General features: G+C 48.0%; 1 protein-coding gene across 2 annotated transcripts in view; it reads right to left on the reverse strand.

Annotated features, from left to right (window-relative positions):
* SLC13A4 (solute carrier family 13 member 4) overlaps positions 1 to 25,334 on the reverse strand; it is a gene marked incomplete at its 5' end in the record, with an annotated part of 39,134 nt that extends 13,800 nt beyond the window's left edge. Inside the window, 7 exons of one of the 2 annotated variants that reach the window (XM_082846805.1) lie at positions 1,643 to 1,720; positions 2,499 to 2,538; positions 5,167 to 5,221; positions 5,667 to 5,839; positions 7,728 to 7,864; positions 20,116 to 20,244; positions 25,236 to 25,334. In XM_082846805.1, coding sequence (XP_082702931.1) covers positions 1,643 to 1,720; positions 2,499 to 2,538; positions 5,167 to 5,221; positions 5,667 to 5,839; positions 7,728 to 7,864; positions 20,116 to 20,244; positions 25,236 to 25,334 — 711 coding nt within the window. Of the gene's footprint in view, positions 1 to 1,642; positions 1,721 to 2,498; positions 2,653 to 5,166; positions 5,222 to 5,666; positions 5,840 to 7,727; positions 7,865 to 20,115; positions 20,245 to 25,235 lie in introns of both variants that reach the window. The other variant, XM_082846804.1, reaches the window with a different exon arrangement.
* Positions 25,335 to 27,818: the final 2,484 nt, after the last annotated feature.

Below are 27,818 nucleotides of genomic sequence, written 5' to 3' on the forward strand. Positions count from 1 at the left end.
TTGGGCAGCCCCATCTCAGCTGCAGTTTCTGTAAAATGGGGAAAATCCTATTTTCTCTGCCAGATTGTTTTGAAAAGTACATGGAAAGCACTTGGAACACTTCCTGGCATCTAACAAATGATAAGCTATTATTATTTTTGTTATGGGTATTAACAGCACATTCTGTTTTTCACTTGAATTCCAGTAAAACTGGCTGCTCTCCACTTTGTGTCTAAATACCAAATAGAAGGTGGTTATTCTACGTGGAATTAAAATACAGTCCTGGTTGGGAGATGACTGAAAAATAAGCTTTGCATTATAGAAAGAGTCCAGCTTTCACTGGGCGGAGAGTCAAAGTGTGTGATTCTCTCCTTCCTTCTTTCTCACTTTTTCCCTTCTTGCCTATTGGCTTTTCCTTCCCACTTTCCCCTCCCCCTTGCATATAAACCTCAGCCTGGCCATGGTCCTTTCAGGCCCTGCGTGGTCCATGTGACGGCCTTTCAGGGTCAGCATATAAACCTCAGCTTGGCCACGGTCCTCTCAGGCCCTGTGTGGTCCATGTGACGGCCTTTCAGGGTCAGCAGTTGTTGACCTCTGGTCTCAACTGTGGACTAAAGAAGCAAGTGCCCCTCTGTCCTGCCAGGCCTGGCCCCAAATTGTGAAACTAGGAGTAGCCTGGTACAAATGTCAGCAGGCCAGGTCATAGGAAAACCAAGGAGAAGAGGCCACCCTGCCACATTTCTCAAAGCCCGTAACCACTGCCCCATCTGCCTAGGAGGGCCCGGAAAAGGCTGGATCCCGCCACATTTTCCTGAAAGATTCATTGATTATAAGAGCTGGGGGAGACCTCAGAGATTCTCTGGTCCAGTGGTTTTCCACAGTCCTTTCTCCTAATGAAAATTTACGTGGACCTCCAATAGAGAAAACAAATGTAGCATTTAATGGGCAAACATCTATTTTTTAACTGAAAGTATACACATAGGGTCAGGGAGACTTGGATTTGAATCGAGGTTCTCCTCTCACTCGCTCTGAGGCCTTGGGTACATGATTTCATCTCTCTGCGTCTCTGTCAAAATGGAGTTCAAAGTTGCTACCTCTCTGAGCCAAGACTAGAGAGCAAACGCTCAGCCCAGTGCTTGGTATTTCATAAACAATGGCATTTATTTATGATGATACGATGCTACATAATTGAGATGATTTTGATGCACACAAAAATTTGAAATCAAGGGCTATAAGTGATGGTTGCAATTTTACACCACCTTCGACGTCCATTGTACTTCTGCATTTTGTTTCAGTGATAAAGTACCAGGAAAATCAGGGAACAGAAAAGCAGTTGCCTTAAAATCTCAGGATACTCGAATAAAATATGTGCAGTGCCCCTGAAGCACCTTTGAGGAGTAGTTTGAACACCTCTGATCTAGACCAAGTTTCAGTTTTTATAGCTGAAGAAACTGGGGCTCAGACAGTGGAATGACTTGCCAAAGTCAACAGCGAGTGGGATGTCTTATCTCCGTGGCACACGCAGGCCAGACACACAGATGGATGAAGTGTGCCTGGCGACAGCCCGCTAGCCTGACACCCTCACAGCTTCACGAGCAGGGCCCCTTGGGAAGCTCAAGGCACTTCATGTAGGAAACAGGATGAGGAGGTGCAATTCCATTACCTGAGACGCGCGCTGCTGCTTGTCCTGGTGGTTTGCTGCTCTGGCGGAGCTGGTGATGGCGGGCACGCCATTCAGGTTCTGTCGGGACACAGACCGTCACACTACCACGAGGAGACTGTGGGGCCTGGAGAAGCCACCTGATCACCCTGGGGGCACCCACGCCTCCTCCCTGTGGGACTCGGAGACCAGAAGCAGGGCGAGCAGGTGGTAGAGAGCCACCCCTACTGTGCCTGCCTCCTTCTCGCAGGTTCCCCATTTGAAGAGGCTTTTGAAACTTGGAAAAACATGGCTCCGTCCTTATGGGAGAGCTTGGCTTTCTAGAACTTCAATAGCTAACGAAGAACCCTTCATTTTTCTTTAACACAAAGAACATGAAAAAAAAATCGCACACAACCAAGTCCACAGTTTGGACGGATCAAGGCCCATCCATTGGGACTGAGGTAAGAAGAGATGTAAAACCAGCCCTGGGCAAGGGGGTGAGGCCACGTAGAGTGTGCAGGCAAACCTGGCTTTCCCCTATAAACGTGTCCCCTTTTTATAATAAGATTTTTGTAAACGAATCCCTCCTGAAAGGGATCCTGAGGCTGAATACGTGGCTCTTGAATATCTGGATGGCTGACTATTGGGTTTACGCGAGGAAAGGTTAACCTGTCCTTTGTGACGCTAAGCCCAGGACTCAGGGCTGGGGCTCAGAACTGCCCAGAGCCTCACGCATCCAGGCTCAGGGGAGCACCTCTGTGCCCTCACATCAGAGAAGGCCGCTGGGCCCTCGACAAGCTGCCAGGCTTCTCTGGCCCTGAGTTATCTTGAGGGTCTTTCAGGTATCTCCAAGCACAGAAGAAACCCAGGGCCATACCTTGTTCTGCATCAGAGAACTGAAGTCTGCATTCGACGTGCTGGAAGAAAGCAAAGGAAGTGGGAAAAACAACAGTGGCCCAGACTTGATGAGATGGGAATTCTCCCCCATGGTGTTTGGTATTAGTGACCCTTCTAGACTCAGGTGTTCTAGGCTACACCTAGAAGAAGACGAATCTCACCTTTCAGAGATGTGGTAAGGATTTGTGGGAACAGGGGCAGGGCGTTTCCTTTGGAGGGAAACCGAGACTCCTAATACTAGCTAACATGGAGTGCTTGTTAGGTGCTGATCACTCAAATATGGACTTTAATCCTCACGACAGATCTAAGGGGCGGGTATCACCACCTGCATTTACAGAGTAGGAAACTGGGCAGAGAGAGGTTACTAACTTCCCGAGAGCACTGGGTGCTAAGTGGTGGTGCCAGAGAGGAGCCTGTCTCTGTCTCTGCCTGGAGAGACTGGGCCCCTGACCGTGTTCTCACTGGCTCACTTTCTAGAAGGAGAAACATGAAATGCTTATCTAAGGCGACAGGAGCAGGGAGGGCCAGGGCCACACATGGTAAAAAGCATGTGAGAGCAAGAAGATGGGGGTGAATTTCTCATCAGCAGCTGCACCTCAGAGGGTGGCAGGCAACGCGTGTGCTGAGTCCCTCCCACTCTTACTGGTCCCCAGTCTTTGCCTTGAGGAGAGAGGAAGGTGGGGATTTAACTACCAGCATTACGGACTTACACTGAGCACTAAATGCATGTTTCTGGTCTGTCCTAGTTCTGAGGACAGTGGGTGCTATGAGCTCAGCCACGGGGAAGGCCAGTGAGAGGGGCTGGACACACGTGCAGGAAGTGGGGTCCTGGGGTCGTCACCCACCTCCAGGCTCTATCAGGGAAGGATAAGGCGTTGACGGGGCTCAGGAAGCATTCACCGGAGAGAGTCGTTAGGCTGGGAGGAGTATTGTGATGTTTCCCCGCCTTCCTTCCCAAATCGGGTGAGGAGGCTGGCATGGAACCCCTCAGACAGCATGGGAGGTGCTGGCGTGAAAGAAGACCACCATCCTCACACTGTGGCAGCCCTGGATCCCCCCTGCATGCTGCTGAGGAAGTCCGGGACAACTTGAGCATTGGCTTTGGAGTTTGGGGACATGTATTTTCATCCAGAAAAGAACAAAGGCAAGAGGCCAGTGTGTGCTGCCCAAGAGGCCAGAGCGAGGAGAAAAGGCCCACTGCACTGGGAGCAGGCTGTGCTCTCAGTGACCAGTGGTCTTCATTGGGGGCGGCACAGGGAAGGTGGCTGGGCTACTGCCACCTTGAAAAGGCCCTGCCCGAGAGGCCAGAGGCGTCCCCAGAATAAAGAGGCTGGGGAGCAAGCCACCAGAGCACAGAACTGAGGGAGCCCAAGCGGTCACCCAAGAGCACCTCGTGCCATGAGGCCCAGGCTCTGCAGAGGTGGCCTCAAGGGGACACTCCGAAGACCCTGAAGGTAAGTGCCCGACGTGTAAAAGAGTCGGGGCCTGAATCTCAGGGCACTGACCGCACTCTGGAATACCTCCAGCCAAGACCCTCTTTGCCCCTTTATCTTTCCTGCTCACTACAGCCTCTGCCCTGACCCTGGAGAATTCAGACGCAGAGAGTTGGTGAGGGGAGAGGAAGGAGTGTGGGGGAAGAGTAAGAGAAAAGTCAGTTGGTCTCACCTGCTCACTTCTACCTCTTATCCTGCAGGCCTGGGCTGAAGGGGGGTTGGGTGAGAGCGTGAGAGGAGGCGGGGAGAAGCTTCCGATGAGGGATTGAAATTTTGCTATGAGTCTGGACTAGACTGCCGAGTATCTAAAAACGAGATCATTCTAATATCTGAAAGGAACCAGAAGAGCTATAGGATTTGCCTGAGATACGGTCGGGGCTGGGGAGGAAAGTCCAGTATATTATGATTGGAGCCAGTGACGGGAGGAAGATAAGCTGGTGGCACCCTTCTGCCTCTGTCCCTTCACATCGTGCTGGTCTCACTCAGTGTGAGTTCTCCATTTTTCAATGAAAAGAGCAAATCGCAAAACTGAGCTCTAGTACAAATCCAACTTTCCAAATGTCCTATTCATCCCAGTATTCCTTGAAGACCACATTTTGATATTAGATCTCCAAAAGAAATCAGCTGTTAATGGATCTACCCCACAAGGGTGTTTGAGGCGATATTTCTCCTTTTCTAAAAGCTGCTTTTTTCATCAGCACATGGCTGTCTCACCAACTGTCCTCGAATCCCCTACCTGCCACCTAGTTTTTCTTTGCCATATCTAATAAGACCGAATCTAGTAAGACTACATCTAATATCTAAACAATACTTTGTGATTCTCTAAGAATCTCCAGTGACATCTAAACTGTGAGCCTTTTTTCATTAATAGATTAAATATATTATTCTCCCAAGAGGGACATCAATTTAGCTGAAATGTACTTGGTAGATGTACAGATAGTCCACATACTCCCTCAGATTCAGTGTAGTCTTTTCCGCTCTTCCCTCAGCCCTGCGATACCCGGTGGTTAAGGGAGGTGCCCTCAGGATCTTGGCAAGTGGCTCCCTGGTATGGAGAGGAGAGCGGGATGGGGGGAGGTGGTGGTGTGGCAAGATGTGAGCTTGGCCCATGCAGCTGAAAGAGGCCCTGTCTGGGAGGAGGGAGGTCATACTCACTCTTCATTGACAAAGATGAGTTCCAGGGAAGGTTGGCTGTTGGTTACATCGACATCTACGGTAGCAAAGGAAAGCAGGAAGTGAGATGTGGAGTCTGGACCTGACCCTGAAGGGCAGGGGCTCTGGGCTGGGGCTGGATAAGGAAACAAAGGCATCAGGGCTCCTGCTGGGCCTGGTGCCTGACGACTCCCCTTCCCTCCGCTCGGAAGGCATAGTGGGACTCAGCGACACAGACAGGCCTGGGGTCTTGTCGTAATCCTTGAGCATTTGGGGGAAAGGAGCAGCGGTGGCTGCTTTAAGTAGGGCAGGAAGGAAGAGCTGGGAATGGGGGACACAGGGAAGCTTCAGGTTACAGGGCTGGTACGGGGTAAGGGGCCAGGAAGGGGAAGAGGCGAGACGAGAGGCGGGATGCAGGTGAGGGTCAGTGGGGGCAGGCGCAGAGCTGGGCAGTGTCACTCGGGCGGAGGAGCAAAGGGGAGATGAACTCTAGCAAACTGTACTGATGGGCTCGGCCTCTTCGGCACTGGAGCTGCCGGCCGCGAGCTGCTCCTCCTCGGCCCTGACCAGCTCCTGCAGCACGGCCTCCACGATGGGCATGACCATGGCGGTGGTGGACGTGTTGGAGAGCCACATGGACAGCAGCGTGGTGCAGCACATGAAGCAGAGCAGCAGCCTGGAAGGCAGGGAGGCGCAGGGGGAGCATCACAGCATGCCCACCTTCCCGGGTGCAACTTGCGACCTCGCAGGGCTCCCTCGGGGCCTCCTACAAGCCTGCTGGTGCTGGCATTTATCCAGAAAATGGGGGTTTTATGTCATCCATTCAGCTTTGTACTCCCAGGGCTTGGTACAGAGTAAACATTAAATAAAGATGTGTTGAATGAATGCATCACACTTTGTGGGCTAGTGGCCTTAGCCAAAAAAAAAAAAAAAGAAAAAGAAAAAGAAAAGCCCTTGCTTAAGCAGAGAATAGCTTTGGTGGTAGGGTCACAGGGCATGGACTTCCTGATTGCTCTCGTCCGTGGACATTAGCTTGGTGATGATGTGTGTTTTTTGTGTATAAAGGAATTCTTTTCTTGGCCCTTGCAGCCAGCAGTCCTACGAGTACCATCCCATTCCTTGCTTTGCAGCCAAGTCACTGCAGTTATTAGCGACCATATAGAGACTAATGGACGGAGCTTACGGTTCCGCCCACTACTTGTCCCACTACTGACCGTTGAAAGCACAGCCCCCAACGGCTCAGCAGTGTCCCATTGCACTGTGTGCACTTTTTCAAGGCTGTGTCTATGAGTTGACACTTGGAGGAAAACACAAAGATAACTCTCAAGTTCTCCTTGACTTTGAAAACATGCACTGTGTGTTTGTACAGATATAGTTCTTATTTCCATAAGAGAAGCCAGCATAAAGACTACCCGTGTTGATCACCTTAGGTGGGATCATTGACTTTTCACAGTTTGGGGCCAGCACAGCTGTCCTGTGGATCATGACCGGGTAGGTGCCAGAGCCCTGATGGTGTCTCTGTTTAGGCTGATGGAGACATGAGTTTGTCTGCCCTGGACATGCACCGGCAAACAGAGGGCCCCGTGGTGGGTGGAAACTTGCTGGAGGGTGCGGTAAATAGAGACAAGTAGAAACGCAATGGGATAAAAATTCTTGACGATAGTACCCAGGGGCTTTAAAGAGCCGCAGAGCCTCGACATGATGTGGGGAAATGCCGTTGTGTGTCTAGGAGGCCTGAGTGTGGAGTACAACACCTCAGGTTATTACTGAGTGATTATGCCCTGAGTTAGGCTGTGGTTAAGTGGGAGACAGGAACATCTTTTTAAGTATAACATGTCTTCATCTAATGACTAGGGATGAAAACTAACACCATATTATTTATTTATGCTCTGTTGGACTCCCAGGAGAGTCAGGGCAGCTTACATAAAAAGTGTTGCAAGAAAGTTGTAAACTAGGAGGTGAGGATGATATTCCAAAGGGAAGATAAGGGCAGGGTTATCCAACGGAGCGGGAATGAGTTCACGCAAAACCGTCAATCCTGACCTTCCTACACATTCCTGAGCGGCCTTCTTGACAGCAGAGAGAAAAGAGGAAGCAGCTGAGGGCCTGAGTGCCCTGCAGATGCCGGGTCAGATGCCACATTTGACAGGCCTCTGGTCTAAACCAATGGCGACAAGAACTCAGGGTGGATGGGAGGAAACCTCCATGCCTCCTTAAATGACAGAGGAGAAGACACCACTTCCTCATCCAGCCTATTCCCTGATACAAGGGAAAAAGGTTGGGAAACAATTTATGTTGGTCCCTCTTGTTTTACCAGATGAGCCCCTTAGATCTTGTAACCTGCTGCCCCAGCAGTCTAGGTTACTCAGGTTATTAGAGGACACTAAAGTCACCCACTCAAGTCTCCATTCCATGGTCACAGGCCCTCTCACTGGAGGGGGAGATGGGAGCCTTGAGGCCCTGGTGTCCTCCCACCCCCACTGGTAGAAAGCCTCAAGTGGACGTCCCTCTGACCATCCAGGGGGCCCACTGGGAGCTGAGGGGATGCGCTAAGTGTGACTTACATGCCCGGCTTGGCTCCGGCCATCAGGACCATGCGCAGAGCGATGCGCTTGTGCAGGTTCCACTTCTCCACAGCCGCCGCCACGCAGATGACACCCACCAGCAGCAGCGTGGTGTTCTTGAAGTACTCGGCCGCCACCTGCAGAGGCCAGCTCGGGTCACCCCTACCCGACCCGGGGCCTGGCCCCCGCCCGACTAAACTCAAGCTCAACCAGAGGCTAGCAAGCAAAAAGCAGGGAGATGAGAGTTATTAAAATAGCCAGTTGTTGTATATTACATATATATATAATTTTAAATTTAAAAAATTTTATGTACACGTACATCCATACATACTACCTTGGGCAGGCACTGCGCTAAGCACTTTACAAAGATTTCATTTACTCCTGCCAGCAACTCTGTAGGGTAGATATTCTCCATTCTAATTGTGATATGAATACGATTTCAAAGAATAAACAGATTTACAATTTTACCTTAATTCTTAAAAATTATGAAAATAACCCTGGGTTTGTCAACTAATCTCATTTTCTTTAGCTTTTTAGAAAATTATGTTCATTTTTTTATTGGAAAGTTAATACATGTTCATTATGGAAAACTTTAAAATATAGAAAAATTAAAGATAAAATTACCCTTAATCCTACTACTGTTAGCACTGTGGTATATTTTCTTCAATTTTTTAATGTCTATATAGATACATAATTGGATTTATACAGTATGTACTGGTTTATATCCTGCTTCTTTTTTTCATTTGACATTGTACCCTGATCATTTTCTTATGAGACTTAAATTTATTGAAAAAACTCATGCTAATGATAGCATGAAGTACCATAGAATTTACTTAGCCGTTTTCCTTTTGTTGAATATTTAAGTTGATTTCTTTTTTTCTTTCTTTGCTGCAAATGGAGCAAAGAATAATTTTCAGCTTAAATCGTTAACCTTATATAAATGTGATTATTTCCTTAGGACAGAGTTCTTGAAGGTGTCTTTATAACCTGCCTTAAACCTTTAAAAAAAACTTTATATTTGAATAACTCTTTAACTCCAGATAATTCCAGAGTTCCAAAGGGTTCCAAAATGATAATAGTGCAAGAAATAGCCATCCACTGTGTGTATGGGTTTTTGTTTTTTTTTTTCCTGAACCGCTTGAGGGTAAGTCATATACATTTTGGTCCTTTATCCCTAAATACTTCAGTGTTTATTTCCTAAGATTAGGCGTTTTCTCTCACACAACCATAGCATCAGTTACCAGCTGCTTCTTCTTGCTTTTTAATGACGAGGTAATTGAGACCTAGTCCTGCTCAAACATGTTTCCTATGTTTGGGCTCCAGGACCAACTCTTCGTTGATTCCCTCTCTTGGAACATTCTCTCCTTATCTCCACTTTGATGAGACTTCAAAGCCCAGTCCAGGCCTGGTGGCGTCCAGAAAACCTTCCTTGTGACTCTAACCTCTGACTCCAGAACATTCCTTGTGGGTACTATTAACTCTACACATCACAGAGCACATAGGGCAGTGCTAGAACTGTTGCTTCATGCCTGTACTGTTTATTTTTTTATGTGTATCTCTCTTGTTTCTGTATCTCTTAGCACCTAATAGGATAATACGGAAAAGTCGATGCTCAATAAATACTTGTCACATACAAGAGTGTTGTTCCCAACAATGCAACCATGATATAAATTGGGAGGAAAAGATATAGAAAAGTTTAACTCCTAACTTAGAAATCCTCTTAAAGTGAGAAAACAAGAACATTTTTAACTGCAAGAAAAATAAAAACTGAACAGGGAAGGAAATACAAATATAGTAAAATCTGCAGTGTTGGAAGTAGACAGAATTTATATAATCATACTGTTAAACTTTGATTATTGAATTATATGCCTGTACTGGGAAGGTAGAGGGAGGAGAATTGGGTGATGTAAGAGTACAAAATCCTCACCTGCTATAATCAGAAGTCAACTGGTAATGTCTAAAAGTGATAACTCAAGAATTAATATAAGAATATCATATAGGACCGTGGAGCTTAATACCAGAAGAAGCAGTTAACAAAATTAAGTTATTGACTCTGGGTCAGGGGAGGTGGGATTTGGTGGAGGGAGGGGTGGGGAAGGAGTCTGCTGTTTTTTTCATTGTGACCTTTTCAGTATTATTTGAGTTTTAAACTCTGCATGGAACACTTTGGTAAGAGAAGGCCCCCAAAAAGGTAACCTGCTCCATTTCTCCCTTCTCACTTTTTCCCCACAGAGATTTCCTTGTGTCTGGTTGATGAGTTCTGTGCAACAGAAGGATCATCTCTCCTCTCTGAGACCGTTTCCTGGGGTAAGAGGCCTCTGCTTCTGGTTAATCTAGTCTAGTCCTCGACCCCAGTCCTCATGGACACTGTCACTAATGCTCCCGGAGGGCAGAGAAGCTGTGCTGGGCTTGTGACTCTGGGGCAGAGTCCGCACTGGGAGGGACAGGAAGGCCTCGGGCCCTGACGGTGGGTGGAGGTGCTGCCCCCTAGTGGGAGGTGGAAGCACTGCTGGGATGGGAGGGCTGGCTGAACTGGGGGCCTAGGACCTTCCTCACTGCCCACTCATGTTCCTAGGCAGCTGAGAGGCAGCTTTGTGGTGGAATTGGTGTTTTAATTCCATCTGTCTACCAAGGAGAGGAACCCACAGAAGACCTGAGACACCACTGTCCTCCTGGGTGATGGTTCCCCACTGGCCCCATGACTCATGGCTCTCTGTGAAGCTTTTAAAGACTCCGTGTTACCAGGGTTACTTTCCCAGGGGACTGACTGACAACATTCTAGTTTTCTGCCTCTTTGGCACATACCCTAATAGACCCCAGTTGGTGATGGCCTTTTAGGGGGATCAGAGCCTGCACAAGAGGTGGGGCTACTGTCTCAGGGTTCCTCTCAAGGGCAAGGAGAAAGGAACCAACATGTGGTAGAGTGCCTTTTACATGCCAGAAATGTATTTCGCATTCACTTTCTCACTTAAGGTGAGGAAACAGACTCAGAGACGTTAAGGAACTTTTCCAGGGTCACAGTGTGAGGTGTGGAGTTGGGATATCAATCCAGGTCCATCTGAATCTAAAGCTACTATTCGACATGCCACTCAGGGTGGCCAAGTAGAAACCACTCATCTAATTCAACTCCAGGGGAAATTCTGGGTACCCCAGACAGCACGGGCCAGCCCACATTCCTCATCTTTATTCATAATCACAGTCCTGACACTGGCCCCAAATACCTGGGCCCGGTCCAGTGAAAGCCCCAGGCCCAGGTTTAGTAGGATATTGGCCCTGTGATGTTTTCTTATTTGGTGTTTGGTGTGCTCAGGTCTGTTCATGTGTCCTTCCTGCCCCCTTGTAAGCAATGCCAAGTGTTTGGTGATGTAGCCTGGGTGTAGTTTGTGACTCGGCTGTATGCTGGGCAAGTTATTCAACCTCTCTGGGCTTCATTTCTCTCATCTAAAAAAATATATGAGGATTATACGAGTCCCAATCTTCTGTAAAGCTGTTGTGAAGATTAAATGACACATGCAAACCTGCTAGCATGGCCCGCCACGTTGACAGCCAGGGTTCCTGGTGGCTGTCCTGTTACAATGTGGTCCACACAGAGGTTGACCTAGTCTGAGGCCGTTAGCATACAGAGAGGGCCAGGCACAATCAATAAAATCTTGTCCAATGGTGTTGGTTAGTTTTCTAGCCCACTGATTTTTTTTTTCTTTACAATAAAACCTTGGTTATTTACAACCCCTCTGGGAGTTCCAGGATTCTTGAGGATTATTTTAATCGTTTTCTAAAATGTGTTGCGTCCTCACACTTGCCGTGAGCATTCCTTTCCCCACTATCTAATTTCCAAGACTAATATTCTGTGAGTTGGGAAACTAGATAATGAAAATTGTTAGAACTATTTGCAAAGAGAAATTATATTCTAAAACAAGTGCTCCTCCCATGGCTAGACTGCATGGATTTTGTGACATTTGTGTTGGCAGTGTTATCGCCTTTACTACTTTTCTGCTCTGTGGTTTTTCTTGGTGTGCCCAAACCCCAAGTTTGGAGAGCAGAGATGTTTCTGGACTGTGTTTAAGAAGAGATGGGCTCAAGGAGGCCGCTCTGAAAAGGTGGAGCAGAGGATAGCAAGTAAGAACTCAACCTGGGTTCAAATGCTTGCTCCCCACAGATGAGTTGTATGTTCTTGGACCAAATACTGAACCCCTGTTCCCCCATCATTTCAACCTTTTAAGTAGTAATACACAACACATTGAATCCGTATGGGCCTTAAGTAAGATGATGCAAGACAGGCCTGGCACGTAGGAAGTGCTCAGTAATGGTCCATTATTATTGTTAAAGAAGTGAAAAGATGAAATGCTTCAAGATGAGATTGAGGGTTAGGAATCAGGTATGCAAGCATGACCACGTGGGGGAATAAGAGAAAGAAATGAAGTAAGAAGGAGCAAGGTGGACCTAAAAGACAAAGATTCCCCCAAACTTTCTTAAGTGAAGGGTGAATACATCTCAAGAGTTTTCTAACCCAGCCTGGATTGAGAGGCACAAGGACAGAAGTGTTGACCAATGTAATCTTTTAACGAACTAGTTCATTGTTAGTAAATTGCAGGTGACATCTGTTAGTGATGAGCTTTTAAAAACATCACTCTCTTTGGTCACGGAATTATTTGTTGCTCTCTGGATATGTCAGGTTTTAATTTTTTTACAAAGTTTTTTTTTTTTTTTTAAATGGGAAGGTGAGGGGAGTTGTGGCTTTAATCCTAGAAGTTTGAGGAGAATGGAAATCTGGATGCTGATCTCAGTTCAGTGCTTTTCTCACTAAGAACAGGGCCATCGTCAGGGAGGAAGACAGATGGACCAATGAATCATTTGTGCAGATAAGCTGGGTGCCGTGATGGGCACTCTGTCATTCAGGTAGGTCTAACATCCTCACAACTCCCCACGAGGTGGGTATGCCTATTATTCTCATTTTCCAGATGAGTAAAATGGAAGTTTAGAGAGGTTACACATGTAAAGAAAAGAATGTTGCCCGCCATTCCAGTTCTATAAGGATCAAGCCATTAGCCACTGCAGTCGTGCACCCTGAGGGGAATTCAGGATGGAGAAAACCAGGAAGCATTCTGTACTTTGGGTACTGGCCCTAAATAGTTAAGATGCATATCTAAGGGATCATTTCAATGACCCCAGATTCTTACTTCTTCCCATAGATAGAAAAGCACTAAAATCATTAACTTGAGATGTCTGTTGTGATTAGCAGTAGTCTCTTGATGTCTGACTACATGTTTTTCCAGAAAAAAAAAATGTATATATTTCCTGGCTCCTACCTTACCTCTTAGGAGCAGTACCTCAGTTACCTAAGAGGGTGTCTCCCAGGCCATAGTCCTCAGTAAGTTCCCCCAATAAAACTCAACTTGCAACTTTTATTTCAGTCAACGCACAACTTGCTCAAGACTGATCAGTGAGAAAACTGGATTCAAACTCAGTTCGACCCTACTCCCAGCTTGGATCCTGACCCTCTCCACATGGGCAGTGTCCTTGCGTATAGTGGTGGCAGCCAGAGACTGGCAGAACGCGTGGATCTGAACGTGTCCTGACGTAGGCACTGGTGGCGCTGTACGGGCCCCGTCAGTAATGCAGCCAGTCAGCACGCTGCTGCTGGCTGGACACACCTAGGCTCTCCTTGCAAGTTGCTGTGGCCGTGCCTCTTCACGCGGCAGGAATGTGGCATTCTGTCAGGAGACCAGTGGTGGTCTCTGGAAACGGACCTATTTTGAGGCTCTTTTGGTCCATCTGAACAATTTTGCTGCGACCCCAGGATGGGATGCCTGGAATGGCCCCCCTCCGGGCTGAGCTAAACCCCCAGCAGAGCTGAAGCCCCTCACTACACCATTCCAACCACCACCCTGGCGGCTTGGCTGCCTCTCCGCCCTTCCCTGGGGGCAGGAATGCTGTTTCTGCTGGTAAGTCTCTGGGGGCTCAGACACCCTCCTAACCACCTGTCTGTATTCCCTGAGGACAGAGGTTTTCAAACCACTCACTGCCTCTGCAACTTCAGCGGCAGCTGTGGGAACAGGGTGGCCGTGAAGCATTGGGAGGGAAGGGCCCGGGCAGCCAGGGCTCTGGGCCCCCATGCCTAATCAGAGGAGGACTTCCCCTTCCATCTGCTTCATGTATTGATTTTCCTAAGATTTAGTTTAAAGGAAAGGTTTTGTTGCTTAAAAAACATTCTTTGTAAACCCTACCCTAGAGATGTCTAAAGCAGAGAGACCCAGATGGGTGCTGACCTGACCCGAAGTCAGCCCAGCTCCTGCAGAGCTTGGAAATGCTGACTCATAAGGTGTCCCCAGTTTCTTCAAGACTGAATGATCTGCCCCTGTAGCTCTTCCTATGGAAACATCAGCTTGGCCTCAAAAGCCTGCAAGATCTGTGGGTTCCTGGTATCGGACCCACGTATGGCCTGGGTGTGCGCTCAGCTCTGGGCTGTGTCTGGATGGCTGTAGGTGAGGGTGGGTAGCTGGGCACAGATGCTCAGCCTGTATCCTCACAGGCCTGTATGTGTGGCTGGGGGCGTGGAGGTAGGGGTGTCAGCCTCCATAGTGAGTAGAGGCCAGAAAGGCAGAGTGGAAGGTGATATACGAAATGCCCCCAGGTTTACACACAGCAAGTCAGGGTCTAGGCACTGGTCAGGAATCCAGTGGGTCAGAAAGATCAAGAGCAAACAGGGAAGCAGATTTCATGACATCAGAGTCAAGTATCACTTGGCTGTAGAGGCTGTTTTGTTTCTCCAGCTGGAGCTGCCTTGCTGCCTCTCTTGCCTTGGCAGGAGCTAGGATCTGAATTAGACTTGCTAGAAGCCTGCAGTGCAGGGCCACTGAGAGAGCAGAAGGAGCGTGTCTGTATGCGCGTGCGCGTGTGGGTGCACGTGTTGGGGGGTAGATAGAGAGCAGGTGTAATCTCTACCGGAAGTAGTTCCTGACCCTGGGCATCTCTGAGGCTCCTTACAAATTCCAGTGTTCAAACCATGCTCTTTAGTTCCCCAGAGAGCCGCTTGGTCCCCACATCTATGCCATTCTCCTATAAACAGTGAATCTCAGCTCACTTGATTGACACAGGTACTGTCCCCAGCTACGGCAACACAGCAGAAAGGCTTAGAGGACTTTCAAGGCCTCTATGATGACAGTAACGAGAGTCTCAATGGAGGCAAAACAAAAAAACAGACCTAAAAACAAATCGGAAATACAGGACTGGGCTCTGTACACCCGCAGAGGGGAGCAGAAGCTGGATGCTTACAAGCTGACAGATTCCTAAAGTCAAGGGGCCCTTAGAGCCCAGCCCCTCTCCCGAGGCACAGAGTCTACCTCTAGTATCCTTACGTGGTCATCTGGCTTGTGCTTCTGGGGACAGGAACACCAGGACCACGTGTGGCCCCCATTTCAGGGTCTTCCCTCCCAGAGAGGGGATCTACCTTATGGTGCTTTGACTCTGGTTCTGGTTTGACCCTTTGAGCCTGGTATGTTGAGCTGTACAAGCCAGAAATCATGCCCCTCTTGAGGCTTTTCTTCATTCCTCATGTGACTTAGCTTCTAGATTTCAGACATCTTGGCTACCTACCTCTGAATGAGCTCCTTATCCAAAATTTGCTGCTCTGAACACATACGTGTATTAATTGAGCAAATTTCAGTACATACTGGCTAGCAGTTAAGGGTGAAAGTTCTGGGGTCAGGCAATTCGGGCTTCAAGTCCTGGCTCTACTACTTACGAGCTGTATCACCTTGAGTAAGTTACTTAACCTCTCTGAACTTCAGTTTCCTCCTCTGTAAAACAAAGATAAAAATAATAGCCACTTCACAGAGGATTAAAAGATACAGTGCATGTAAAGGACCTCCCACTGCGCCTGACACGTGGTAAAGGCTTGGCATTTTGGCAGCCACCCTGGACAGAGAGCTGACTCCCACTGCGTCTATACTCAGCTGAAAGCCAAAGATCTTTTTCACACACACTGCTAACATTTATCCTTATTAAGCTTCATTTTGCCTAGACTTCCCTTCCAGTCCACTGTCTCTTCCTGGCAGCATTGATTCTGTCACTGTACATTAGCTAGTCCATCTAGCTTTGAGTCATCTGCAATCCGATGACATGCCTTTCTTATTTCCATTTGTGCTCTCTCTCCAGCACAATGCCAACATGTTCCTCAGATTCTTTCGGTTCAGCTATTCAGCCAGCACTCAAGTTACTCAGCTGTGCTGTCATCCAGACCACATTTCTCTGACTGAGAAATTGTTATCCCTGGAAATATCGAAGGCTCCAAAGAAAAAGTTAATTTATGTTCAGCAACATTTGTTTAAAAGACCAGGGAAATTATAAAGCTTTGTGGAAAGACCTCAGTCAAAAAGTGGTCAATATAAAGTTTGGGCACTCGACAGGGTAAATTTCATTTATATAGAACATTCCCTCATGTGAAATTGTGTAAATTGGGGTCTGCAAGGCCAGAGAAAGAGGCATTACTGCATAGGGTCTTCTGTGTTATTCCATGTGGTTTATACTTTCTCTCTGCTAGAGTAGAAACTTCTCAAGGTCAGGAGCCATTTTGACCATTTTCTGTCTCTTTTCAGCATCTGAGTTCAGCTGATAGAAGACAGTCTCAGCTGTGCACACAGTGAACTCTTAATACCTGCAGACTGACAGTTCATCACTGTAAAATTTAACCATTTACATGCATACATCCAGCCCTTGGGGGAACCCAGAGCATTAGCTGTGAGATTCAAGAGCGCAGAAATGATATATTTAAAAAAATTCTTTTTTTGGCTGCACCACACAGCATGTGGGATCTTAGTTCCCAGACCAGGAATTGAACCCGTGCCCCCTGCATTCGGAGCAGAGTCTTAACCACTGGACCACCAGGGAAGTCCCAGAAATTATATATTTTTTTCATTTTTGTCACCTGCAAGGTATCTGTAACATCCCATCTTGTATTGCACATGGTAGGTACAGCACTCAAAATATTTTTCTGAATGTTGACTGAATAACCTGAGGGACAAAAGCCACAGATCCAGGGTCCCACTGATCCTATTCGCATGCCTTCCTTCATATGGAGAGTACACTACTGACACACTATCAAGAAACATTGCAATCAAGAAACGTGAACTAAGGGCTAGTGCAAGGATGGCCCGTATGCATAAGACATCGTAAACCCTAGAGGGCGTGAAATCTGGATGGAGAGAGGACGTGTCCACAGCAAGTTTATATCTGATGTATCTCATGTACCGTTTAAAGGACAAAGGTATCGGGGGCTCCAAGGGAAGTGAACAACTCTTTTAGCTGAGGTTTTTGGAAAGGCTTCAACCAACAGGGTAATTGGGTAGGATCTTAAAAGCTGAAGGAATTGGAGGGAACTTTCCAAAGTGGAAGAGTGGCCTGAGTCCCGGCAAGGGGCTGGGCAAGCACAAGGTGGGTTTGGGGAGTGACGAGTGGATGATTTGTCTGCAGTAGGGGCGCCTGCAGACCCCCGGCCTAGCTTTTCCCGGGGAGCCACAGCACATGCTGGTGTAGGGGAGAAGTCGGTGGCTGTGGAATAGGTATTTTCTCTGTCTGCAAAGTCAGCTGGCTCACAAAGGGCTATAACCCATGTCCTCTACCTGATCGGCATGTCCTTTAATCTGAGTTTAAAAGGCTACAGCTAAACAGATTATATTTGGCCTGAACTGCTCTCCGGGGCTCGGCTGTTAAATATCACCAGCCAAAGCCACTTTATCAGACGGATGGGGTAGGGTTTTTCACCTCAAATGATAAAATTGGCCCCTGGCTTCTCCAGTGTTTTCCACCTCCAGCCCCAGCAATAGCAACACCCAATCTCTCCCTGCAAAGTCTTCTTTTTCTCCTTACAAAGTCCTGTTGCCTTTGAAAACAACTGCCTCCCTAGACTCCTTATAGGTTGAGCCTTCCTGGCTGTGCAGATGGGCAGGCCCTAGGATGAACTGTTGCCTAGCAACATCCCTAGTGTGTGGAGGGGCTGATTGGCCCACCTGTCTATAAGATTCCGCTGCAGGAGGCCCTTGAGGAAATAGAGACATCATCTACTTTAAGACTAAGGCATACTGTTGGCTTTTGGGCTGCCTGTAGTGAAATACAAAGATATTAGTCTTTTAATGAATAGTTAGCTCACTTTAAAAATGTTACTTAAGTGTCAATTCTTTCTATAACTTCACTTCTTCCTCTGCTCTCTACTTTCACCTCCCGACTCATTGGCTTTCGCTTTCACAATTTTAAAGAGAAATCTGCAAGACAAGTTCATTTATGTTTCTCTTAAGAAAAGTAATATTACACTACCAAACGTAAAATAGCTAGCTAGTGGGAAGCAGCCGCACAGCACAGGGCGATCAGCTCGGTGCTTTGTGACCACCTAGAGGGGTGGGATAAGGAGGGTGGGAGGGAGGGAGACGCAAGAAGGGAAGAGATATGGGAACATATGTATAACTGATTCACTTTGTTATAAAGCAGAAACTAACACACTATTGTAAAGCAATTATACTCCAATAAAGATGTTAAAAAAAAAAAGAGGGCTTCCCTGGTGGCGCAGTGGTTGAGAGTCCGCCTGCCGATGCAGGGGACAAGGGTTTGTGCCCCGGTCCGGGAAGATCCCACATGCCGCGGAGCGGCTGGGCCCGTGAGCCATGGCCGCTGAGCCTGCGCGTCTGGAGCCTGTGCTCCGCAACAGGAAAGGCCACAACAGTGAGAGGCCCGCATATCACAAAAAAAAAAAAAAAAAGAAAAGTAATATTGGTGCTTGTTCTTTTAGGCATGCACACAGACCCAGACTACCTGTTCTCTTTCCACAGAGGCAGGGGGATAATTGGAGTGACTGCCTAGTGCTTCAGGTCCCAGGCTAGCTTTTATGTGGGTCCCCAGGATACTGGTGTTGGACCCATCTCCAGGAATCAAAGCACTGCTGAGGGTTTTGGGGATGCTATCCTTTTTGGAGAGTCTGAGGCTATTATGATTACTAAATGCCAACAAAGGAACTAATGTACCAACAGCCTCCAAACCAAACTGCCCCAAACCAAAACAAGCAAACAAAAACCAGCCATTTGAGTCCATGTAGTAGAAGGACAACTTGTTAACTTGTAGTCAAGTACAGCAATTAGGGAATGGCCTAATTTTTATCTCTGGACTTTAAAAAAAAATTCTGTTATCCATGGTTAAGGCATCCCATGGACCCAGGTTCATTATTCCTTCCTCACATCACACAGGTGAAGAGATGTACAGTTCTTAGTATTAACTCACCATGAAGCTACATAATACATTATGGAGTGTTTTTCTTATGGTACAGTAAGCAAGTGCATAGACTTTGAAATCTGACAGGTATGAGTTTGAATCCAATTCTGCTATTTCCTACTTTGTGACCTTGGGTAAGTTTCTTAACTGTGAAACTCTTTCCTCATCCGTAGAATGGAAATATTAATATCTACCTTGTAGACATCTCGGGAGTATTAACTAATACAGCACTTCTGGTGTAGTGCCTGATTCTTAGTAGGAATTCAAACATTAGTTCCCTTTCCTCTTTCTTCTGTGCCTCTGTCCTTAACTAACCTCTACCATTCAATCTCCTTCAGAAACCCTAAGCGGAGACCAGCTGCTGCTATAAGGAGATAATCCAAATGGAACCAGGTGTTAATGAATGAAGACCGTCCTTCATCTTGCTCCAGGTTTCTGGCTGTGATTTTCTTCTCTCCTATTTGTGGTGGGCTTAACTGTTTGCACTGGCACCACCCTGGGCTTCCTGTTGACAATTTCCGTTAGAATTTTAAGAATGCCACAGAGAGAGGGAGAGAGTGAACAGAGGACAGATTCTAGGTAGACAGCAGTCAGGGAAAGAATATGCAGTAATCTTGAGTTGGGGAAGAAGGCACAGAAATGTTTTTTAGAGAAAGTGAAGACATTGTCAGGACTCAGGGAAATGCGGTAAGTCTCTCTGTCTGCAAAGCATTTATTGAGCACCTACTCCATACGGGCTCAGCTTCATCACGAGATTCCAAGGACCTGGGAGGCCTGATTCCTGCCTTTGAGTGCTTAGAGTTTAATGGACAATCAGAAGAACAGAGAAAGAATCACAGCAGTCTGGCTGAATGTGCCAATCATACAGTTCCCAAAGGGTTTCAGGCTGAAGGAACAATTGGATGTAATTAACCAAAAGGCTTCCTGAAAGAGGCAGTTTGACAGAGGTGAAGGTCATGGGTTGAAGGAAAGGAGCTCAGGGTCCAGGACAGCAGGTGCAAAGGCTTAGTGCTAATGGGTTGTCCCAGAGGGTGAAAGAAGCCTCCTCCTCAACTGCTCTGTGAGTCTCCCTTCACCTTGAGCCCTCTTTCACTGGCCCAGCAGGGACCGAGCAGGGGGCTGCTAATGGTCTAACCTCGCTGGATCGCAGGACTCCAAAGAACGGGTAGAGGAAGGCAGGCACCAGGGCTGCAGCTCCAAGAGGCACCGCCTCGGACACCCAGTACACAGCAGTCACGATCAACACGTAAGCACACGCAGCCTCCTGGAAGGGGAGGAAAGTGGGTGGTTAGTCACAGGGACAGCCACTGCCACCAAGGATCCAAAAGAGACCCAGGGCAGAGGCAGGAGGCACACGGACTCAAACGTGGGCACTGGAACACAGCTCTGGGAGGTGCAAAGGTGGACTTGGCAGAGAAGTTTGGTGGATACGTGTCATCGTATTTTGGTGGGTGAAGTTATGGCTGCTCCTTGGGGCGACTGATGCCTTGCACGTGGTTTGCAGCAGGGTGGCCACCGGGACTGTTATGCTATCACAGCTCGGTTGGTTCCTGAAACTGAGCAGGGTAGGGACTGAAATTAACTGCAGTGTCCAGATCATGTACATAAAGGTGGAGTTCACAGTTTTAACTTGGTCTAGGCAGGATATTTTGGTGTCAGATTGATCAGATACTAGAGGTTCTTGGGGTAGCTGAAGGTGGGGATTAATTTGTGTAATTGATTCACATGTGAGTTCTGAAACTGGCCGGTTTGGGGCTGGATCACTCCCTGCTGGGTTGGTGGGGAGAGCTGTCCTGCGCATTGTCAAATGTTTAGCAGCATCCCTGGCCTCTACCCACTAGATGTCTGTAGCACCTCCCCAACTGTGACAACCAAAACTGTCTCTAGACACTGCCAAATGTCCTTTGGCGGCGGGGGGGAATCATCCCTTGTTGAGAACCAGGGCCCTAACCAGTGTCTGGGACACTCCACTGCCTGATGTACATGGAAACTTCCTTCTGACAAAGAGAGTAAGAGTGCTGTCTATCTGGAAGGGAAGGCCCGGAAATTTACCAGGGTTTTCCCCAGCCCACTCCCTTTGCTGGTTGTACAACCGTGGGGTGCGCAGAATAAATAAGTACAACATTCTTATAAAAAATCAGTCCTCCTTAACCTTAGCTCCAGTAATCCTGGTTGCCCCGAATGGTGCTGATTAATGGTGGTGAGAAAGGTCACTGGCTTACTCTTGGGAGAGGTCACTGTCCAAGGGTTTTAGCAATGGACTCCGGAGGGCCAGTGAATAGAAGATCCAAGCTGGCTGTGGACTCCTCCGTTTATACCTAGTTCTAAACCCACTGCGCTCAGGTCTGACCTGCCCTGAGGCTGGCTGGTGATCAAGGAACCTGACAAATCTTGTTCTGTTTATCTCTCCCTTGGGTTCAGAACAAGTGTCCTCAAACTCTTACACAAAAGTTACAAAAGGTCGCCACGATCAGTGAGGGGCGTCAGGAGTGATTAACCCAGCCTGGCTGGATGGAACCTTGTTCCTTCCTGATACGCATGGATTGTGGGGTTGGGGGTTGAGAAATGGGAACTGGGCGCAACAGTTGTTGACTGTAGCTCCCACTGAGATTTCCTCTGGGGCCAAAAGATCAGAGAGAAGTTAAAGCTTTTGGAAGTGCTGATAAGACAACAGAACCAATACTGGGGGGGAAAAGGGCTCCATTTGAAAAAGAATGCAGTTTAGAGAAATGCTCCCTTTACTGCAGAAATAAAAATACCTAAAGGAGTTCAAAGCCCTTCAGCCCACTTGAGCTCACTTAGTCCCATCTCCTTCCTGGGAAAGAGACAGAATGGCAAGTGTTGTTTCTAGTTGAAGCAAAGGAGATAGAATGTCTTTCCCTCACTGAGAAGCCCTTATTCCTTACAAAGAACCTTCAGTCTTTCTTGGCTTGGTCATTACAGGTCCAGGAGCGAAGGAAGGAGAGAAAAGGGAGAGAGAGAGAGCAAGAGCTATTTCTTTCTACCATGCATCATTTTGGTTTGAATGAGGAGAATTTGGGTAAGCCAAGGTAAACTTTTGGATTGTAACTATTGTTAGGAATTAGAATAAGTTACTGGAGGAAGTCACCAAGCCACCTGCATCCAGCAGTATTAAGAACAGGATAAACTACCATCATTTTAATCTGAACTTTCCTTAGAGCTTTCTGACTTTCATTAGAAAAATGGCCAAGAGACCACCTTCAGATGGCCTTTCCATCTACTGCGCACTCAGTACACCCGTGGAATTTACATAAACTTCCTTTTGCCCCTTCTCAGCTGTCTCAGAATTCAGTAGGGAAGCTTAGATTCAGATAACCCAGAATCCTCTGTGAAGTTTGTTTACAGGCTCCTGTGTCCCTGCATCTGGCCGTGGTCTGGCAGGTAGCTCAATCAAGGTTGGTGAACTGAACTGGGCTCCTCGCTGGCTAACAGGTCTCTCTTATCTACTGGAGAAAATATTCTGGAAACCCGCAGCCTCTTATCGCTGCTGCTGGTCAGCAGGAATGTAGGGATTGGCGCGTACTCGGGCAGTGCCTTTAAGGGATAGTGTTGTCAGTTCTTTTTTGCTCCTGTTGACAAATAAAGGAGCGAGTTCAAAAGTGGCATTTCCCCACAGCAGATGCTCCCTGACCCTGCTACTAACTGATGTTTGCATCTGCTTCTTTCCCTACAGTCTGACCACCCCGATGAAATACCATTCAGGCTCCACTGGAAGGAGCTTGAGGTCACGTCATTTGGTGTCATAAATGACTGGAAGGGCTTTTGAAAATTTAACTTGGGAGTTGGGTGTAACTTTTATCCCACCGGGATGCTGTAGCTGGGCTTCGTTGCAGATGCCCCCCTCTTGACCCTCCTCTTCTGTGTATGGGAAATCAAGTCTGGGCCCCTGGCTTTAGAGAGCTGGGCAGGAGAAAAGGGGAGGTCATACTAATCCTTCCTAAAATGCAGCTGCAGCCTGTCACTTTGAAGAAGCATCAGAACTGCAGGCCAGGAGCTCTTGCCCAGATCACTTCTCTCAGTTCCAGCCCAGAGCAAACGAGGCTATTTAGGGATCTGAAGGATTAAAGATCAGAATCTAAGTGTGATGCGAATAGATGAGAGCCAGTCCCCGGGGTGGCTTGTGCCTACTGTGACCTCAAGGTGCTTCTGTGTCATTGCAGAGGAAGGAGAAGCAGCGTCTTACTGACACTGTGACACACGGAGGAATCACCTTTGCAGGGCACACTGGGGCGAGTGAGCAGGCTGCATCCGGGTCTGAGGGCTTTGGCCACCCAGGCTCCATCTAGCTGTCCCGAGGGCTACCCATGAGCACAGACTGGGAAGCTCTGAGGTAGCGTATTTCTCTTTTCTTAAGGCACTGGTTCTCAACTGGAGCCAAGTGTGCCCCCCAGGGAATATTTGGTAATATCTGGAAGCATTTTTGGCTGTCACAATTGCAGGGGGTGCCTGTGTGCTACTGGCACCTGATGGGTAGAGACCAGGGACGCTGCTAACCACGCTACAATGCACAGCACAGCGCGGCCCTCCCCTCACGACAGAGAACTCTCTCCCCGCCCCCAAATGTAACTAGTGTGGCTGTTGAGAAACCCCGCCCTAAGGTGAAACTCAGTTGGACAGAAGGCGCTGGGTCAAGGAAGGGCAAGGTCTCTTGCTCTCAGTGAGTCCATCTTTAAAAACCTATTCAAGAATTTTGATAGACCCCAACAGAGCAGAGGCTTACCTTTCCTCCCTTGTCTCTCCTCTTTTCTTTTTTTTTTCCACAACATCCCTCTTCTGTCACAGGTATAGATTTTTTTTGTCTACTTCAATCATTTGTTATTTTGTTTTCTTCTTCATGGGGATACTTCTCACTAGTCATTGGTAACTGAGAAGCTCCAAGACAGGCTCCCAGAATTAAATGGCTGCACTACCCCCCGGAGTCATGGTCACCAGAGACGGGGCTGACTCAGGGGACACGGAGGGGGGATGCCTGATGCCGCTAATGAGAAGAGCAGGTGCCACTTGGTTGGCATTCCCTTAACCCATCTGACACCGAGTAAAACGAAACAAAACAAAAACATGAACAGGAAAGAATGTCCCGGCGTAGTGTATACGCCGGGACAACATTCAGCACGAATCACTGTCTGCTAATCCCAGCCCGGCTTTCATCAGCAGCTCCCTGGTGCTCTGAGTGTTTATTCTACTAAAGATTTAAACCAGTTTGTTTTCAAGAAACCATTCTAATCCCCTTTAACTGTGTCATTTAATCTTGGTTACGAAGTTACTCTGGGAGCTGAGTGGAAGACACCCTTCCCCTCCCACAAACAAGATTAACCTTTCTTAGCTTATTTTTCCTAAAGTCTCAAGGGTAGTGCCAGCTAGGGGAAGGGGTAAAGCCACTGGGAGGAAGGGGGGGGGCAGGGAGAAAAGGAGCCGGAGGAAGGCAAGGAAGGCAAATGACGGTCTCAGAAGCAGAGCCTAGGCTCTTCTGCTCACACAAACCTGGACAAAAAATTGGGCCACAGTCTAGAGTTGGGGGCTCTTACTCTGTTTTATCCAGTCGTTTGCTGTCTCTCCGTCAAGAGCACAGAGAAGAAAACACAGAGGATACAAATAATCAAAGGGCCACATGCATGGGACCAGGGCAGGCTGCCAAGCTGCACTTTCAACTTAAAGTTCAGAAGGAACTTGAGGGATTAAGAGTTTCAAATCCTGGTTATCAGAGCCCACCGTGGTCACCCACAGACTCTGGCTAGATGCACAGGAGCCCGGCCGGGGACCCCACCGCAGTGCACCTCAGGCCGGGGTCCACAGTCCCCTTCCTCCCCCATCTGGGAGGTCTTCCTGCATGTCCAGTTGCTCTCCCATATGGACGGTCACATGTTGACTCCTGGCAAATACCGGCTCTCCAGAGCGCCCTTCTCTTTATCGGGTGTCCGCCTGGCCCCTGCCCCCAAGCAGGCTGGCCCACTGCTCTGTGTCACACAGATCAGCCACTCCAGCCATCGGCCCTTCCTCTTATCTCAGTCCTGGCCAGGGGCCGTGGGGCCGGGGGACTGGGAATGGGGTGAAGGGGTGAAAATGGCAGTTTTTAGGCAGAAAGTATGTTAGCCTCCTGCAGGAAAGCATTTCCATTTCTTTACACCAACAGAAGAATGCTGAGGCGCTGCACGAGCACCCCACTCCCTCCACCGACCTCCCCTCTGACCTCCCACCTGACCCCCTGGCCCCAGGAGGGGACCGGCTGGTACTCACGCTGCTGGGGTGAAGCATGGGCAGAGGCAGCAGCAGGAGCGGCACGAAGATGACGAGCAGCAGCTTCCTGGCTCGGTGGAGGCCCTTCAGCAAACCCATCCTGGACCTCCTCCCCTCGGAGCCCGCGCCCGCCAAGTGCCTGTGCTGCTGGCGACGCTCGCCTCCCTCCAGAAACACTCCTTCAACCTTTCTCGGCTTCCAAGAGTCCTCTCTCGTCTTAAGAGCAGAACAGGAGGGCAGGTAGAGCCTCTGTTTGCAACAAAGGCCGGCCTCCTCGCCTTCGGTTTTAGGTGGGATTGGTGAGCATAGTTTTATGCCCAGCGAAAAGGAAGCGGGAAAGGATGATAAACGGGGGCATAATGGCTCTCTCTTTGCTTGATCAGTAATGGAGTAACTTCATTCCAAAGCTCAGCAAAAGCCCCCTTAATCAATCAAGATTACACCTCTGCTGCAGCTGTCTGGCTGCCGTCTATTGTGCCCTCCAACATTTTTCCCCTCTCTGATGGCCTGTTTTGGGCAGTACCACTTTCGCTCTCTACCTGTGCTGGCTGTACCCCCTTTCCTTAAAAAACCTAGCCCCCCCCCCGCGTCCCTTAAAACAAACCCCCGAGTTTGTCAGCAGACCATGGAGACTTCAAATAGGGCTGGTCTCTCCTCCCAGGACCTGGCACTTTAACTCTGTTCAAATTGCTCTCCTTCTAATTGGTTTCCCATTATAATTTGCCTTGAGCCTGGGCCTCCAAAGCAGAAAAAAAAAAGTCCCCAAGACATTCCTTTTTGTCACGGGACAAACTCTTGCTGGAGGCCCACCTTAACTTTCCTTCACCTATGGGACGCAGGACAGAGGCAGTAGCCACGCCCATTCCTCACAGCCAGTCAGCACGTTGGAAAGAATGAGTCAGTATCTCTTCCAAAGGCAGTTCAGGATTGGTCCCAGCAGGGGCCTGCTGATTCTGCAGAACCTAAGCAATGTGCAAAGCTTATTTTTGTTTCTCAAACATCCTAGGGGCTGGAGTGATGACCATCACCGTAAACAGAATCCCACTTCCTCAAGCACTGCTTTAACGTTGCAAAGCATAGGACCCTGAGTTTTCTCTGGGAGGGCCACTTGCTGACCTAGTCCTTAGGAAGACGAAAATGTCTGGTGGCAGGGAGAAAATGAAATATTAATCCTGGAGAACTTTACCCCAGAGTATAGAATATTAAGTCTTTTAGATTTCCCTGGTGGCAAAGGTTGTTTGCTTCAGCACCCGGGTGAATACAAAGCATCTGAGCCAACAGAGGATGTCAGCCTGTCAGAAAGACCACAGACCCTTTTAGGGAGAATGGGAAGGGTACTGCCTCTCTGGAAAAATCTAGACGCCAGTCTCATTTCAGAGGCCCTTGGAGCCCAGACATCTGTGGTCTTTCTGGCTGGAGTAGGTGTTCCAATGTCCCTCTCTGAGGCTCTTTACCAAAAAAGAAGCAGGAGGCTTCCTTTGGCTGGTGTGCAGGGAGGAGGTGGGAGGGCAGGAAAAAAATTGATGGGTGCAGGAATAGGGCCTTTGCAGCCCTTGGACGCTGGAATTTCTGCTGCTTACAGTTCAGGAGAAGCATTCTCTTTTCTCTGAAAAGTCATGTGGATATGGGGCAAGGAAGAAAGAAAAAGAGAGAGAGAGAGAGAGAGAAAGAGAGAGAGAGAGAGAGAGAGTGAGAGAGAGCGAGAGAGAGCGAGAGAGAGAGAGAGAGAGAGAGAGAAGCCCCCAAACTTTTATATTTGGTGGTCCTTGGCAGCATTGCCTTCATCTGAGAGATGCTGAGCAGAGTCAAGGGTTATGAAATTCACGTTCGCTTGAATTCACAGAACACAAGGAATGGCATTCTAGGGTCTGCAGCTATGCCAGTTGGAAATAATCCCCAGGCTAAAGGCAAAGTGACTCCAAAAAGGTGACTCTAGAAAACCAGTTCTTCTTGACCTCTAAAGCAGGAGCAACTGTGGACGACCCAGTTTGAAATTTTCTTGCCATTGTAGGATGCGCTACAATGACTCATCTCTTTAAGCGCATTTTAAAGACTGGCTACTGTATTTACTACCTTCAGGCCTCATGTTGTGATGGTTTGGAAACTCGGAGTGGGCAAAAACACATGTGTGATGTTTTGGTGGCCAATATTAAAGAGTCAGGGTACAAGTAAACAGCTGTGGAAGTCAACATTCTCTGTTAAACCCATGAGCCACTTCAAATTCCTTGGTGAGATAGTATGAGATAATAAAGATTCCATTAAGCCTGGCAACTCGATCATGACATTTTTATTACACCATAAGTGAATATTTGTTAAATAAAATTATGTGAGTGACATAGTAAGACCAGTAGTTCTCCTTCAGGACTCTATCCACTTTTTAGATAAAGAAAACATTTTCCTAAGGAAATTTTATACATTGCTTAAGAAATGTAAGACAGATTCCACCTATATGAGGTATCAAAAGTAGTCAAACACTTAGAAACAGAAAGTCGAATGGTAGTTGCCAGGGGCTGGGGGGAGAGGGAAAAGCGGAGTTGTGGTTTCATAGGTATCGTTTTTGCAAGATGAAAAAGTTCTGGAGCT

Source organism: Leucopleurus acutus, assembly GCF_964270905.1.
Source record: "Leucopleurus acutus genome assembly, chromosome: 9".
NCBI classification, from domain to species: Eukaryota; Metazoa; Chordata; class Mammalia; order Artiodactyla; family Delphinidae; genus Leucopleurus; species Leucopleurus acutus.